This window comes from Thamnophis elegans, chromosome 16 (assembly GCF_009769535.1).
Source record: "Thamnophis elegans isolate rThaEle1 chromosome 16, rThaEle1.pri, whole genome shotgun sequence".
Taxonomy (NCBI): Eukaryota; Metazoa; Chordata; class Lepidosauria; order Squamata; family Colubridae; genus Thamnophis; species Thamnophis elegans.
Genome location: NC_045556.1, coordinates 6,457,268 through 6,470,073, shown reverse-complemented (window position 1 = coordinate 6,470,073; position 12,806 = coordinate 6,457,268). Strand labels below are relative to the sequence as shown.

General features: G+C 42.7%; 1 protein-coding gene across 2 annotated transcripts in view; it reads left to right on the top strand.

Moving 5' to 3' along the window:
• The window catches only part of LOC116519015 (E3 ubiquitin-protein ligase ARIH1), a 34,387-nt gene that overhangs the window by 9,774 nt on the left and 11,807 nt on the right, over positions 1–12,806 (top strand). For both annotated transcript variants that reach the window (XM_032232629.1, XM_032232630.1), the window contains exons 2-5: positions 2,612–2,679; positions 5,956–6,100; positions 8,690–8,782; positions 9,991–10,046. In XM_032232629.1, coding sequence (XP_032088520.1) covers positions 2,612–2,679; positions 5,956–6,100; positions 8,690–8,782; positions 9,991–10,046 — 362 coding nt within the window. The remainder of the gene's footprint in view (positions 1–2,611; positions 2,680–5,955; positions 6,101–8,689; positions 8,783–9,990; positions 10,047–12,806) is intronic.

Below are 12,806 nucleotides of genomic sequence, written 5' to 3'. Positions count from 1 at the left end.
ATCTCAATGCAATAGCAGAGTTGGGAGGGACCTTGGAGGTCTTCTAATCCAACCCCCTGCCTAGGCAGGAAACCCTATACCATTTCAGACAAATGGCTATCCAACATCTTCTTAAAGACTTCCAGTGTTGGGGCATTCACAACTTCTGGAGGCAAGCTGTTCCACTGATTAATTGCTCTCACTGTCAGGAAGTTTCTCCTTAGTTCTAAGTTGCTTCTCTCCTTGATTAGTTTCCACCCCTTGCTTCTTGTTCTGCCCTCAGGTGCCTTGGATAATAGCTAGACTCCCTCTTCTTTGTGGCAACCCCTGAGATACTGGAAGGCTGCTATCATGTCTCCCCTCGTCCTTCTTTTCATTAAACTACACATCCCCAGTTCCTGCAACTGTTCCTCATATGTTTTAGCCTCCAGTCCCCTAATCATCTTTGTTGCTCTTCTCTGCACAAACCTCAATCTTCTAAATATTGAGCCTTCTTTGCAAGTCATGATAGGGTGGAATCTCCCAAAAATTCTGGTTTTCTGGTGCGTCCTCCTTTGATCCGTTTGGTTTCTTCTGCCAGAGATTACCATGGTGGATAGGTAAACTAGAGAAGGCATTTCTGGTTAGTTCTGCAGCTCCCTCCTCCAGGAGGAGCGAAGTGGGAGCTACCTTACTGCATGCAGGAGCTTGCTTTGCTTGCATTAAGCCTTGATTTCCCAGATATTTTGTTTATGATGAGATGTGAATGTTCCTGGTATGTGTCAGCTGGGCTGAGCTATTTGTTGTGCCTGGAGAATGGTCCTTCACTTATGCAACAGCAAGTCAAGTTGCACAATGAAACATTAAACTGACATTTAATAGCTAAGAGGATTATACTTATATGTCTTACCTGCCTTTCTATTTGTGGAAATCTGTACTAGTAATCCTTTTTCGTTTCATTGGGATCTGTGGAGTATGTAAATAGCATGGAACATTCAGAATAACTTAAAATCTGGATTTTTTTTTAAGGCTGTTTCCCCAGACCTCCTCGGATAAGAAGCCCAATCGGGCTTTTGAGCACTTGCTCTAAAATAAGCCCTCCCCAAAAATATTGCAAAGCAGCAGCAGCTATGAGGTGACCACGCTCGCCACCTCCTGCACCTCAAAAATAATAAGACTCCCCGAAAATAAGGCCAAGTGCTTATTTCCGGGGGGGGGGTGTCAAAAGAAAATAAGACCCTTATTATGTAATCTCCTGTTGGGAGAGCGAGTATGTTTAGAGAAGCGTTGTGAAAGTTGTGTTGGAGAACACACAAACCAGCATACAGAGACACTGCATTTTAAATAGGCTTTTACTTTCGTGGAAATAGAGGTATCCGAGTCCATCAAACAGTCCAAGTCATACACGGATAAGACAGTCAGTCATCAACGTCTTTCAGTTAAGGGATAATCCAAATAACATAGTCCAGTAATCATATAATCAGCCTGGTACACAAAGTTTGCTACCAGTTGCAAAACCTACAATAGCTCACGGCACTTTCTAACAGGCAGCTTCCAAAAACACTCAGATCAGATCAGCCCAGCATCTAACAAACAGAGAGCTAACAGTCATTCTGGCTCCTTCTTATGGCCGATTGAGGAAAACAGCAACCATTTACATTTTACAGTATGATTTAAAGAAACAGCTGTAGCATTGTTTCGTGATTTATATATTGCCAACCCAACTGTTAGATTATATTCCTAACAACCCTGTCTTATTTTCGGGGAAACACGGTAGTCGGACTCTTGAGTTAGCCTGTTGGGAGTCTGGTCTTAACATTGCCTGAATGTATTAAGAAAGAAAATGAATTAAAGCCAAGCATTCTAGATCTAGTGTACATTATTGTACAGGCTCCATGTTCTCATCTAACGTACCAATAAAGGAGAATTATTTGTAGCTCAGGGTTGAAACGAGGGGTCCTTGGTGCTCTCTGAGCTGGGTGGTTTTCCTGCAGACTGTTTCATTAGCACTGATAATGTTACCTGGTCTGAATGATGAAACATCTGCAAGAATAAAAACCAAGCTACCCCACAACCCTCCTTCTCCACAGACCCCCCCCCCCTCCCTTCTAGCCCTAGTTTGGGAAATGAAACATCTGCAAGGCAACACCCAGGAACACCACGGACCCCACAATCCTCCTCCCCCCCATCCCCCTTCTAACACTGATGATATTACCTAGTTGGTAATCTGCAAGGAAAACAAGCTCAGAGAGCACCAAGGACCCCACAGCAGTCCTCTTCCTCCACCCTGCAAATCCCACTTCCTTTTGACACTGATGATGTTACCTAGTTGGGTCATGAAACATCTGGAGGAAAACAACCAAGTTCAGAAAGCCCACCAGTATCCTTAGTCTCTGGTGTGTTTTAGCGGACTGGGGACTTCTGTGAGACGTATTCCACAGCCAAAAGTGCCATAAGGAAAAATTTAGGTTCCACAATTTTAGATTTCGCTCATTATTGACCAGGCAACTGGTTTCAACTTGGATTTTTGCCTTTGAAATAATTATGCCGGTTATATCAGATATAATTGGGAGAGGTGGGGATAAAGTTTTGGGAGAAAGGGCAGAGCTGCTGCTCCCATTTCTTAAAATGACTTTCCTTCTTCCTCTTCTAGAATCCGGCCACCATCACCAGGATACTCCTCAGCCATTTCAACTGGGATAAAGAAAAACTGATGGAGAGGTAAGTGTGTGTGTGTGTGGGGGGGGGGGGGGTTCTCTGTGTGTACACGGACCGGAAGTTGGTCTTGGTCAAGGGATCTCCAAACTCTTTGAAGACCTGTGGACTTCAACTCCCGGGATTATTGTATTTTTCAGACTATAAGACGCACCGGAATATAAGACGCACCATGATTTTGAAGAGATACATTTTTTAAAAAGGTTTTTGCACTCTTCAGGCCTCCCAAACCCTCTGCACACCTTGTTTTTTGCATAAAAAGGGGGTGTGTGATGCAGAGCTTTGGGAGGCTTGTAGAGTGCTCCTGCATGCTGGGGGGCAGAAGAGGCCCGTTTTATTGCTCGATTTTGCCCTCCCCAGCCCCCAGGAGCACTTTGCAAGCCTCCCAAACCTTCTGCACATCCATTTTTGCAGAGCAGGCAGGGTTTCAGGGGGCCAAAAATGCTATATTCAGTGTATAAGACGCACCCTCTTTTTTTAATTTTTTTAGGGGGGGAGGTGCATCTCCAAAAAATACGTTACTCAACCAGCATAGCTGGCAGAGGAATTCTGGGAATTGAAGTCCATAGGTCTTAAAGTTGCCAAGTTTTGCAGTCCTGTAGTCGATGACTGGATGGGTGGAAATGGCAAGAGGTTGGCTAGGAGAAGTTCGTTGTTCTCAAGTGATTATATGTAAGGGGTTTATTTATTTTCCTCCTTCGGAGGCAGCCATCAAGAAAGCTTCACAATAAATATTGAAACGTTTGCATTATTGATTAGAAACGTATTCCTAAAATTGGTTCTCCATCCTGCAACAGTGAGGCAATGGCTCAACTGACTAATGATATAGTTAAAGAAACTCAATCAGAAAAAAAAACAACTCTCTGATAATTACTTGGTTTTTCTCCTGGGTAGACAGAATAGCAAGAACTCAACTCTTGTGATTCTTACATTCTTTAAACAAATAAGGAGTAGAAAATGGGTTATGTTTGTGAGCCAGGCCCTTGACATTTGAGGCTACTTAGAAATCAAAGACGCCCATTGAGGTCCCTTGGGAGGAGAGGAGGAAAAATGTGTCTTGGGCCAGTTATTGGAAAATTAATGGTTTGGTTCTTTTGAAAAATTCCTTACCCAATTCATAAATTCAGCCTGGGTGGTATAATTCCATATCTCTCACCACATACTTTAAAAAATGTGTGGCGCCATTATGCCGCCCATCCTTAACCAAAGATGCTAACAGTTTGGAATTTGTTGTGGAATAAAGTTAAGGTATTTGTAACATGAGATAAAAGGGATTTTTAAAAAAAAAATTAATAGAAACAATTGGCATAGAGACATAAGCTGCGTCAGTGCTAGCTGCCCTGGTATCGGAACTAGCTTAGTAAAATTTATGTCACGAGATATAATGTGGCTTTGGCCTTATCTGTTGGGCCAAAATATGGTTGTTTAGTTAACAGACTTCTGAGTGTGATAAAGAAATCCAAACTTGGAAAGGTGCCCAAAATGGCCTTACGAGTTAAAATGCTTAACTCACAACTATAGTCAGGAGCCTTATCAGTATAATTAACTGACTGGCTTTATCTAGTTGCAAAAGGGACATAGTGGCTCAGTGGGTAAGAAGCTGAGCTTGTCGATGAGAAAGGTCAGCAGTTTGGAGGTTTGAATCCCTGGCGCCGGGTAACGGAGTGAACTCCCGTTACTTGTCCCAGCTTCTGCCAACCTAGCAGTTCGAAAGCATGTAAAAAATGCAAGTAGAAAAATAGGAACCACCTTTGGTGGGAAGGTCACAGCGTTCCATGCGCCTTTGGCGTTGAGTCATGCTGGCCACATGACCAGGGGAGACGTCTTCGGACAGCGCTGGCTCTTCAGCTTTGAAACGGAGATGAGCACCGCCCCCTAGAGTCAGGAACGAGTAGCACATATGTGTGAGGGGAACCTTTACCTTATCTAGTTGCAATTAATCATACCACCATTCTCCACAACCTTCCCTAGAAATTTTGGAGTTGATAGGATGGTCTGTTCAGCATCTCTTGAAATATGAGGGCTTTGCAGGCATTTGGAATATTTTTCGTGTTGGAGAGTTTTATCTACAAGCATTAATCTGTGGAAGGAATGATTTTTCACTTTTAGTTTTTGATATCTAATTCCAAATCACTTTTAAGACAACCTGGTAGGCTAGAAAATGTTTCTTCATCACCAGGGAGAATGTATCCAGTTTGAGACTTTTTTTCTAGAAGCATAACTTGAGCTCCTGAAACAACAGAAGGAAGGAAAATGTTGTGTTGTCTATTAACAGTTCTAATGTAATGTTTAATTGCTGAAGACAATGTTATTTTGAAAGCTTTTGTACACGGGGCTGCATTCCTGTGGCTGAATATTTTTTAATGTGTTTATTGATTGGTGTTGGGTCATCAAATTGATGTTGAGTCTTTGTGATGATAAAGATGACATTGAAGTTGACTCTCTGCGATCCTCTTTCTCCAGGACGGTCTATTCCTACCCTGACCCTTCAGTTTTCCCCACTGGCATTGATTGTATCAAGAGTTGTGTTTGGCAAGATGGAAGGCAACTCTTTAGTTACAGCTTGTATTTATTTGTAAATTTAATGTGATTGTATATGTGTGTGGGTGAGAGAGAGAGAGTCAGGGAGAGATAGACAAAGCAAGAGAGACAGACACACAGACGGAGAGAGACAAAAAGAGAGACACAAACACAGACACACACAGAAAGACAGAGAGACATAGAGAGAGTGAGAAAGACAGAGAGAGAAAGACAGAGAGAGAGAGACAGAGAGAGAGAAAGACACAGAGAGAAAGACAGAGAAAGAGAGAGAGAGAAAGACAGAGAAAGACATAGAGAAATATATATAGAGAAAGACAGACACAGAGAGAGAAAGACAGAGAGAAACAGAGAGAGAGAGAGAGAAAGACAGAGACAGAGAGAGAAAGACAGAGAGAGAAAATATATCCATAAACCCATTAGATGCTTACACAGCAACAGGGATTTGTGCCCTGAAGTGACCCTTTGTAGCAGGGTGGCCTACCACTATTTTCACAGTGCATTTTGTCGTTTTAAAAACAGAAACACGAGCAATAGTTTTGTGGATTTAGATAAGCAAGCCCATCTGCCTCTTCTAGCTAACAGATGAGTTAAAACACAGAAAACTTTGAGTTTGTATACAGGCCCCAGAGCTCCAGCATTGCCGGCTGGAATTGTTTTCAGCATTATTATTTTTTAAGGTGGATTTTTCAGAGGGATTTTTTTATTATCATTATTCATTAAGCTTCATTCTTCTTTGGGTAGGTACTTTGACGGCAACCTGGAGAAGCTCTTTGCGGAATGTCACGTCATTAATCCTAGTAAAAAGTCTCGAACACGTCAGATGAACACCAGATCATCTGCCCAGGACATGCCGTGTCAGATCTGCTATCTCAACTATCCGAATTCGGTGAGTGCCTTCCAAATTGTGCAACCTATAACTTGAATACATACATACATACATACATACATACATACATACATACATACATACATACATACATACATACATACATATCTCCTTAGCTACCATATTTTTCAGAGTATAAGACGCACCAAGATTTCGAAGAGGCAAATTTTTTTAAAAAAGTTTTTGCACTCTGCAGACTTCCCCAAAACGGCCCATTATTTTGTAAAAAGAAAGGGGGGGCTGCATAGCCTTTAGGAGGCTTTCAGAGTGCTCCTGGGGGCTGGGGGGGGGATTGAGCAAAAAACGGCCTGTTTTTCGCTCATTTTTGCCCTCCCCAGCCCCCAGGAGCATTCTGAAAGCCTCCTAAAGGCTATGCACGGCCATTTTGGTGAAGGGGGCGGGGTTTTGGGAGGCCAAAAATGCTGCATTCAGTGTATAAGCAGCACCCAGATTTTCAGCCTCTTTTTTGAGGGAAAAAAGTGCGTTTTATACTCCGAAAAATACGGTATCTGTGTGTAATTTGCAGGCCTGCTTACAGATAAAAGGTAAGACCTAAGATTGCACAAATAGAGCAATAAATGCCAGATAAATAATCTCTAAAATCTTGAGGGAGAAAGAAGAAATATTCAAACGCCTTTTTCTTCTGCAGTAGAAGAGACCTGATTACATACCAATGATTCTGGTTTCTCCCCCCACCCCTCGTTAAATACCTCCCTAATATCATTTCCCTTTCCTGTCTCTGCTTATCATGCCTGTCTTGTGATCCGATTTCTGCTTCTTAAAGACCTTTGGATATGCTTCACCTACGGGGCTTTAGAGACACATGTAGATCTGCACGTATAAGATGGTTGAAATTTGCGATCCTCAAAATGATTGCACAGCTTCTGGAGCAGCAGAGTCGGAAAGTATCATGCTGGTTTTACCATCAAAGTGGGAGAATTGTAAACATTCGGAATCGGTGTCTCCCAGAGTTACATATTTTGATCACAAAAATATTTAAAGGGATCTTTGTGAATCAGATCTAGGTTCCTCTGTACAGGTAGTCCTCACCTAATGATTAGTCGTTTTACAAGTATTCAAAGTTACAATGGCCACGGAATCAGTGCTTTATATCCTGGGAGATTACTTGTTTCTTAATGACTGTGAAAAAACGCAGAAAATTACTTCTGGTCACATGTGTGCCTCAACTTACGACTGCAACAACTTGCAGCTGTAATGCTGGGCTCAATTGCAGTCGTAAGTCAAGGACAACCTATCCTTGTACCCCCAGAATATTAGAGGTGCTTGATTGCCCAATAGGTTTGGCAGATGCTATAGATAGGGATAAAGTATCCTGGAATCCTAGTGGGCAACCATTTAAATAGGAGCCAGCTGTGCAGAGCAGCTGCCAAAAAAGCCAACACAGTTCTAGGCTGCATAAACAGGGATTGAATCAAGATCACATGAAGTGTTAATACCACTTTATAAGGCCTTGGTAAGGCTACACTTGGAATACGGCATTCAGATTTGGTCGCCACAATGTAAAAAAGATGTTGAGACTCTAGAAAGAGTGCAGAGAAGAGCAACAAAGATAATTAGGGGACTGGAGACTAAAACATATGAAGAACGGTTGCAGGAACTGGGTATGTCTAGTTTAATAGAAAGAAGGACTAGGGGAGACATAATAGCAGCGTTCCAATATTTTAGTGGTTGCCACAAAGAAGAGGGAGTCAAACTATTCCCCAAGGCAACTGAGTGTAGAACAAGAAGCAATGGGTGGAAACTAATCAAGGAGAGAAGCAACTTAGAACTATGGAGACATTTCCTGACAGAACAATTAATCAGCCTCCAGAAGTTGTGAATGCTCGAACACTGGAAGTTTTAAAGAAGAGATTAGACAACCATTGGTCTGAAGCGGTGTAGGGTTTCTTGCCTAAGTAGGGAGTTGGACTAGAAGACCTCCAAGGTCCCTTCCAACTCTTGTTATTCTATTCTAAGTATACAAAGCCGGGCTTAAAAATTCCAACATCTGGACATGTTCTAAATATGTTGCCTTAATGGGAGATTTTGGCAAATACGCCAGCTTGTTCATTAGCCATCTTAAATTACATTGTTTGAGTGCGAAAAGCTCAGGAAGGGTGGCAGCCTTGATTGGGATACTGGGGGGGGGGGGGGTGCCAGGGATTCTGCGTGCATTTCCTGGTCAGTGGCTGCTGAGATGAATGTTTGGGGCAGACCCTTGGCAATAGCAATAGCAATAGCAATAGCAGTAGACTTATATACCGCTTCATAGGCCTTCCAGGCCTCTCTAAGCGGTTTACAGAGAGTCAGCATATTGCCCCCAACAATCTGGGTCCTCATTTTACCCACCTCGGAAGGATGGAAGGCTGAGTCAACCCTGAGCCGGTGAGATTTGAACCGCTGACCTGCTGATCTAGCAGTAGCCTGCAGTGCTGCATTTAACCACTGCGCCACCTTGGCTCTAGACCTCCCCCGAAGCCCACGAGGTTCAATGGTTGCGCTGTGTTATTCTGGACCTGAGAAAGATGCTACCGTTACAGTTTCAGAGCTGTGAAAACGAATAACGCTAACCACGATTTGTCTTTGCAGTATTTCACTGGCTTGGAGTGTGGACATAAGTTTTGCATGCAGTGCTGGAGTGAATATTTAACTACCAAAATAATGGAGGAGGGCATGGGACAGGTAAAAGTCTCCCATCTTGTCTTTATACGGAAATGAAGATTTTTAAAGGAAGGGCGGCATCATGCTCCCAACTGTTCCTTTGATGAAACACACACCCCCAAATAAAAAAATATTGGGAAGCAGCTGAGAATTTGTATTGTTGGCACTTTTCAGAACCACCAGCAGTAGAAACCGAGAAGTTGCTGAGAAAAACCGGGTGGGGTCTTGCTGTCTTGGGCCTTTCCTTTTAAGATCTATGGGGAGAAGGGAAGCATGGAACCGAAGCCCACCTCAGATAGCCTCTGGAAGCCGGGTGAAGGAAAGACAGTTTAGACTAGTGGTTAAATCTCTATAGAGACACTTTGAAAGGAAGCACTGTGAGGCTAGTGGTCAAGGCACCAGGCTAGAAACCAGGGGAAAGTGAGTTCTAGTCCTGTCTTAGGTGTGAAAGTCAACTTGGTGACTTTGGGCCAATCACCAGGAGATTGTGAGTTCTAGTTCTTCCCTAGGCGTGAAAGCCAACTTGGTGACTTTGGGCCAATCACCAGGAGATTGTGAGTTCTAGTTCTTCCCTAGGCATGAAAGCCAGTTGGGTGACTTTGGGCCAATCACCAGGAGATTGTGAGCTCTAGTTCTTCCCTAGGCGTGAAAGCCAGCTGGGTGACTTTGGGCCAATCACCAGGAGGTTGTGAGTTCTAGTCCTGGCTTAAGTAGAGAAGTCAGTTGCATGATTTTGGACCAGCCTCTCTCAACCTAACTCCCTTCCCAGGGTTGTTGTGGGGAAACACTGGAGGGATATAAGTAAAATGAATAAGACACTTGTACTTGTACTTGACGCCTCTTCACCCATCGTGGGTATAGGCGACTTCCATGGAAATTTGACGCCACTACGGCGATCCATGGAAGCTGTTTCGGCTGGATATACCCAAGGGGACGCCAGTCCCAAGGGTCAACAGAGCCCGATTGGTGGGAACGGGGGGCACCACGTGAAGGCCGGGTTGTCGTTTGATAGTTGAGAGGCTTTGCAATAAGCGTTGCAATGTATATTTTGCGCATCAACTATCCTTGCCCGCCCGAATAAGACTGCACTGATCTGGAATTGGGGCGGGGGGAGGGAAAGCTTCTCTAGAGGTTTTGTTTTTAGAGACATCAATAAATACCTAAACTAATCAGATGTGTTCTTCCCTGTCTTCTCTTTCTTCCCTTCCCTTCTCGGATGTCCTTGCTAGACAATCTCATGCCCGGCTCACGGCTGTGATATCTTGGTTGATGACAATACAGTTATGTAAGTATTGCGCTTGGCGCCATTTCAGTAACACTTGCATTTCCTGAGCTTTTGCACCGGTTGCTTGGCTCCACCGTCTGTGGAGGGGGATGGGTCAACGGCGTTGTTAACATCACAGGACTCTTGTCCCCCGGGGGGTGGGGGGAGGTTCTCAGGAACAGGGAACTTTTCCCACCAAAGTGGGCTTTTGCGGCTCACTCCTTCCTCTCTTGCCATGGGCCGTGGTGACGCAGTGGTTAGAAAGCAGTATCGCAGGCTGACTCTGCCCACTGCCCGCAGTTCAATCCTGACAGGCTCAAGGTTGACTCAGCCTTCCGTCCTTCCGAGGTGGGTAAAATGAGGACCCAGATTGTTGGGGAGCAAGAGGTTGACTCTGTAAACCACTTAGAGAGGCCTGGAAAGTATTGTGAAGTGGTATATAAGTCTAACTGCTAGTGTTAAGTGGGAAGGAAGGAAGGAAGTAAAGGAAGGAATGGAGGGAGGGAGGGCTGTGATGTCGCAGTGGTTAGAATGTAGTATTTCAGGATGACTCTGCCCACTGTCAGGAGTTCGATCCTGACAGGATCAAGATTGACTCAGCCTCCCGTCCTTCCCAGGTGGGTAAAATGAGGACCCAGATTGTTGTGGGGCAAGAGGCTGACTCTGTAAACCGCTTAGAGAGGGCTGTAAAGCACTGCGAAGCGGTATATAAATCTTAAGTGCTCCTGATAGGTACCAAGTGCTACTTACTCCATTGTTTGATCAAGAATGAAGGTGCAGCATCAGGCCCCTCTTTTCCTGTACAAATAGTCCTCGACATACGACCACAGTTCAGTCCAAAATTTCCATGGCTAAGCAAGACAGTTGTTAAGTGAGTTTATGAGACAAGACAGTTGCTAAGTGAGTTTATGTTAAGTGAGTCCCATTTTGCGACCTTCCTGGGCCTCGTTGTTAAGGGAATCGCCGCAGTGGTTGAGTTAGTTGTTAGTCGGTTGTTAAGTGAATCCGGCTTCCCCATTGACTTGGCTTGTCAGAAGGTCACCCAAGGGGAAATCACATGACCCCTGGGATCCTGCAACCGTCATAAATACGAGTCTGTTGCCAAGCATCTGAATTTTGACCGCCTGACCAAGGAGATGCTTCAATGATCCAGTGAAAAAATGGTCATGTCACATTTTTCAGTGCCGTTGTAACTTGGAATGGTCACTAAACGGTTCTAGGATTACTTGTACTTTTGTTAGAGGGTCATAATGAGAAGGGAGCGGGGTGGAAGCAGATAAAGGGACAGAGGGATGAAGAACGGTGGTGTAAAACTCGGGCTTTGAACTGTATTGATTGAGGTTGTTAAGCATTGTTTCTCTTCTTAAGCCACCCAAAATTGGGACCGAACTTCTCAGGGCTTTGAAGCAAAGCAGAGGGACTCTGAAGCCCAAATTAGGTCATCTCATAAATCCAATTCATGGCCTCACAGCCTTGCTTGACACAGTTGGGCTCTTGTGTAATCCTTTCCAGGAATAAAATATGTCGGGTTTGAATGTATCCATTTGGCCCTTTTGAGGTGGCTGTCGTAACCCTTTCAAAGTGACTTCAGAGGTCCTTTCTCAATAGTCTCTTAGAGAATAGAATAGAATAGAATAGGAAAAGAGTATGGAAATAATAGAATGGAATTAGAATAAAATAAAATAGAATGAAATAAAATAGAATATGGATATAATAGAATGGAAAGAATAGAATATGGAAAGAATAGAATAGAATATGGAAAGAATATGATAGAATAGAATATGGAAAGAATAGAATAGAATATGGAAAGAATAGAATATGGAAAGAGTAGGATAGAATAGAATATGGAAAGAATAGAATATGGAAAGAGTAGGATAGAATAGAATATGGAAAGAATAGAATGGAATTAGAATAGAGTATGGAAAGAATAGAATAAAATATGGAAAGAATAGAATGGAATTAGAATAGAATAAAATATGGAAAGAATAGAATAGAATATGGAAAGAGTAGGATAGAATAGAATATGGAAAGAATAGAATGGAATTAGAATAGAATAGAATAAAATATGGAAAGAATAGAATAGCATATGGAAAGAGTAGGATAGAAGAGATTATGGAAAGAATAGAATGGAATTAGAATGGAATAGAATATGGAAAGAATAGAATAGAATATGGAGAGAATGGAATAGAATATGGAGAGAATAGAAAATAATATGGAAAGAATAGAATGGAATTAGAATAGAATAGAATATGGAGAGAATAGAATATGGAAAGAATAGGATAGAATAGAATATGGAAAGAATAGAATGGAATTAGAATAGAATAGAAAGAATATAATATAATATGGAAATAATAAAATAAAATATAATATGGAAGGAATAGAATGGAATTCTTTATTGGTCAAATGTGATTGGACACACAAGGACTTTGATGTATATGCTCTCATAAAAGAAAAAATAAATTCATCATGAATCATAAGGTACAACACTTAATGATAGTCATAGGATACAAATAAGCAATCAAATCATACTAGGAAACAATATAAATTGTAAGGACATAAGCAACAAAGTTACAGTCTGCAGTCCTAAGAGGGAGGAGATGGGTGATATGAACAATGATTCTAGCATTTGCATGTTAAACGGGGGGCGGGGGGGGGGGCAGAGGAGATTACATTACTGCAGGGGAGTTTGGTGTTCCCATGTCTAACTCCTATATAAACAGTCGAGCCATTCGTTTCCTGATTCGTAAATTTGAAATAGTCCGATTAAAACCCTGTGAGTTT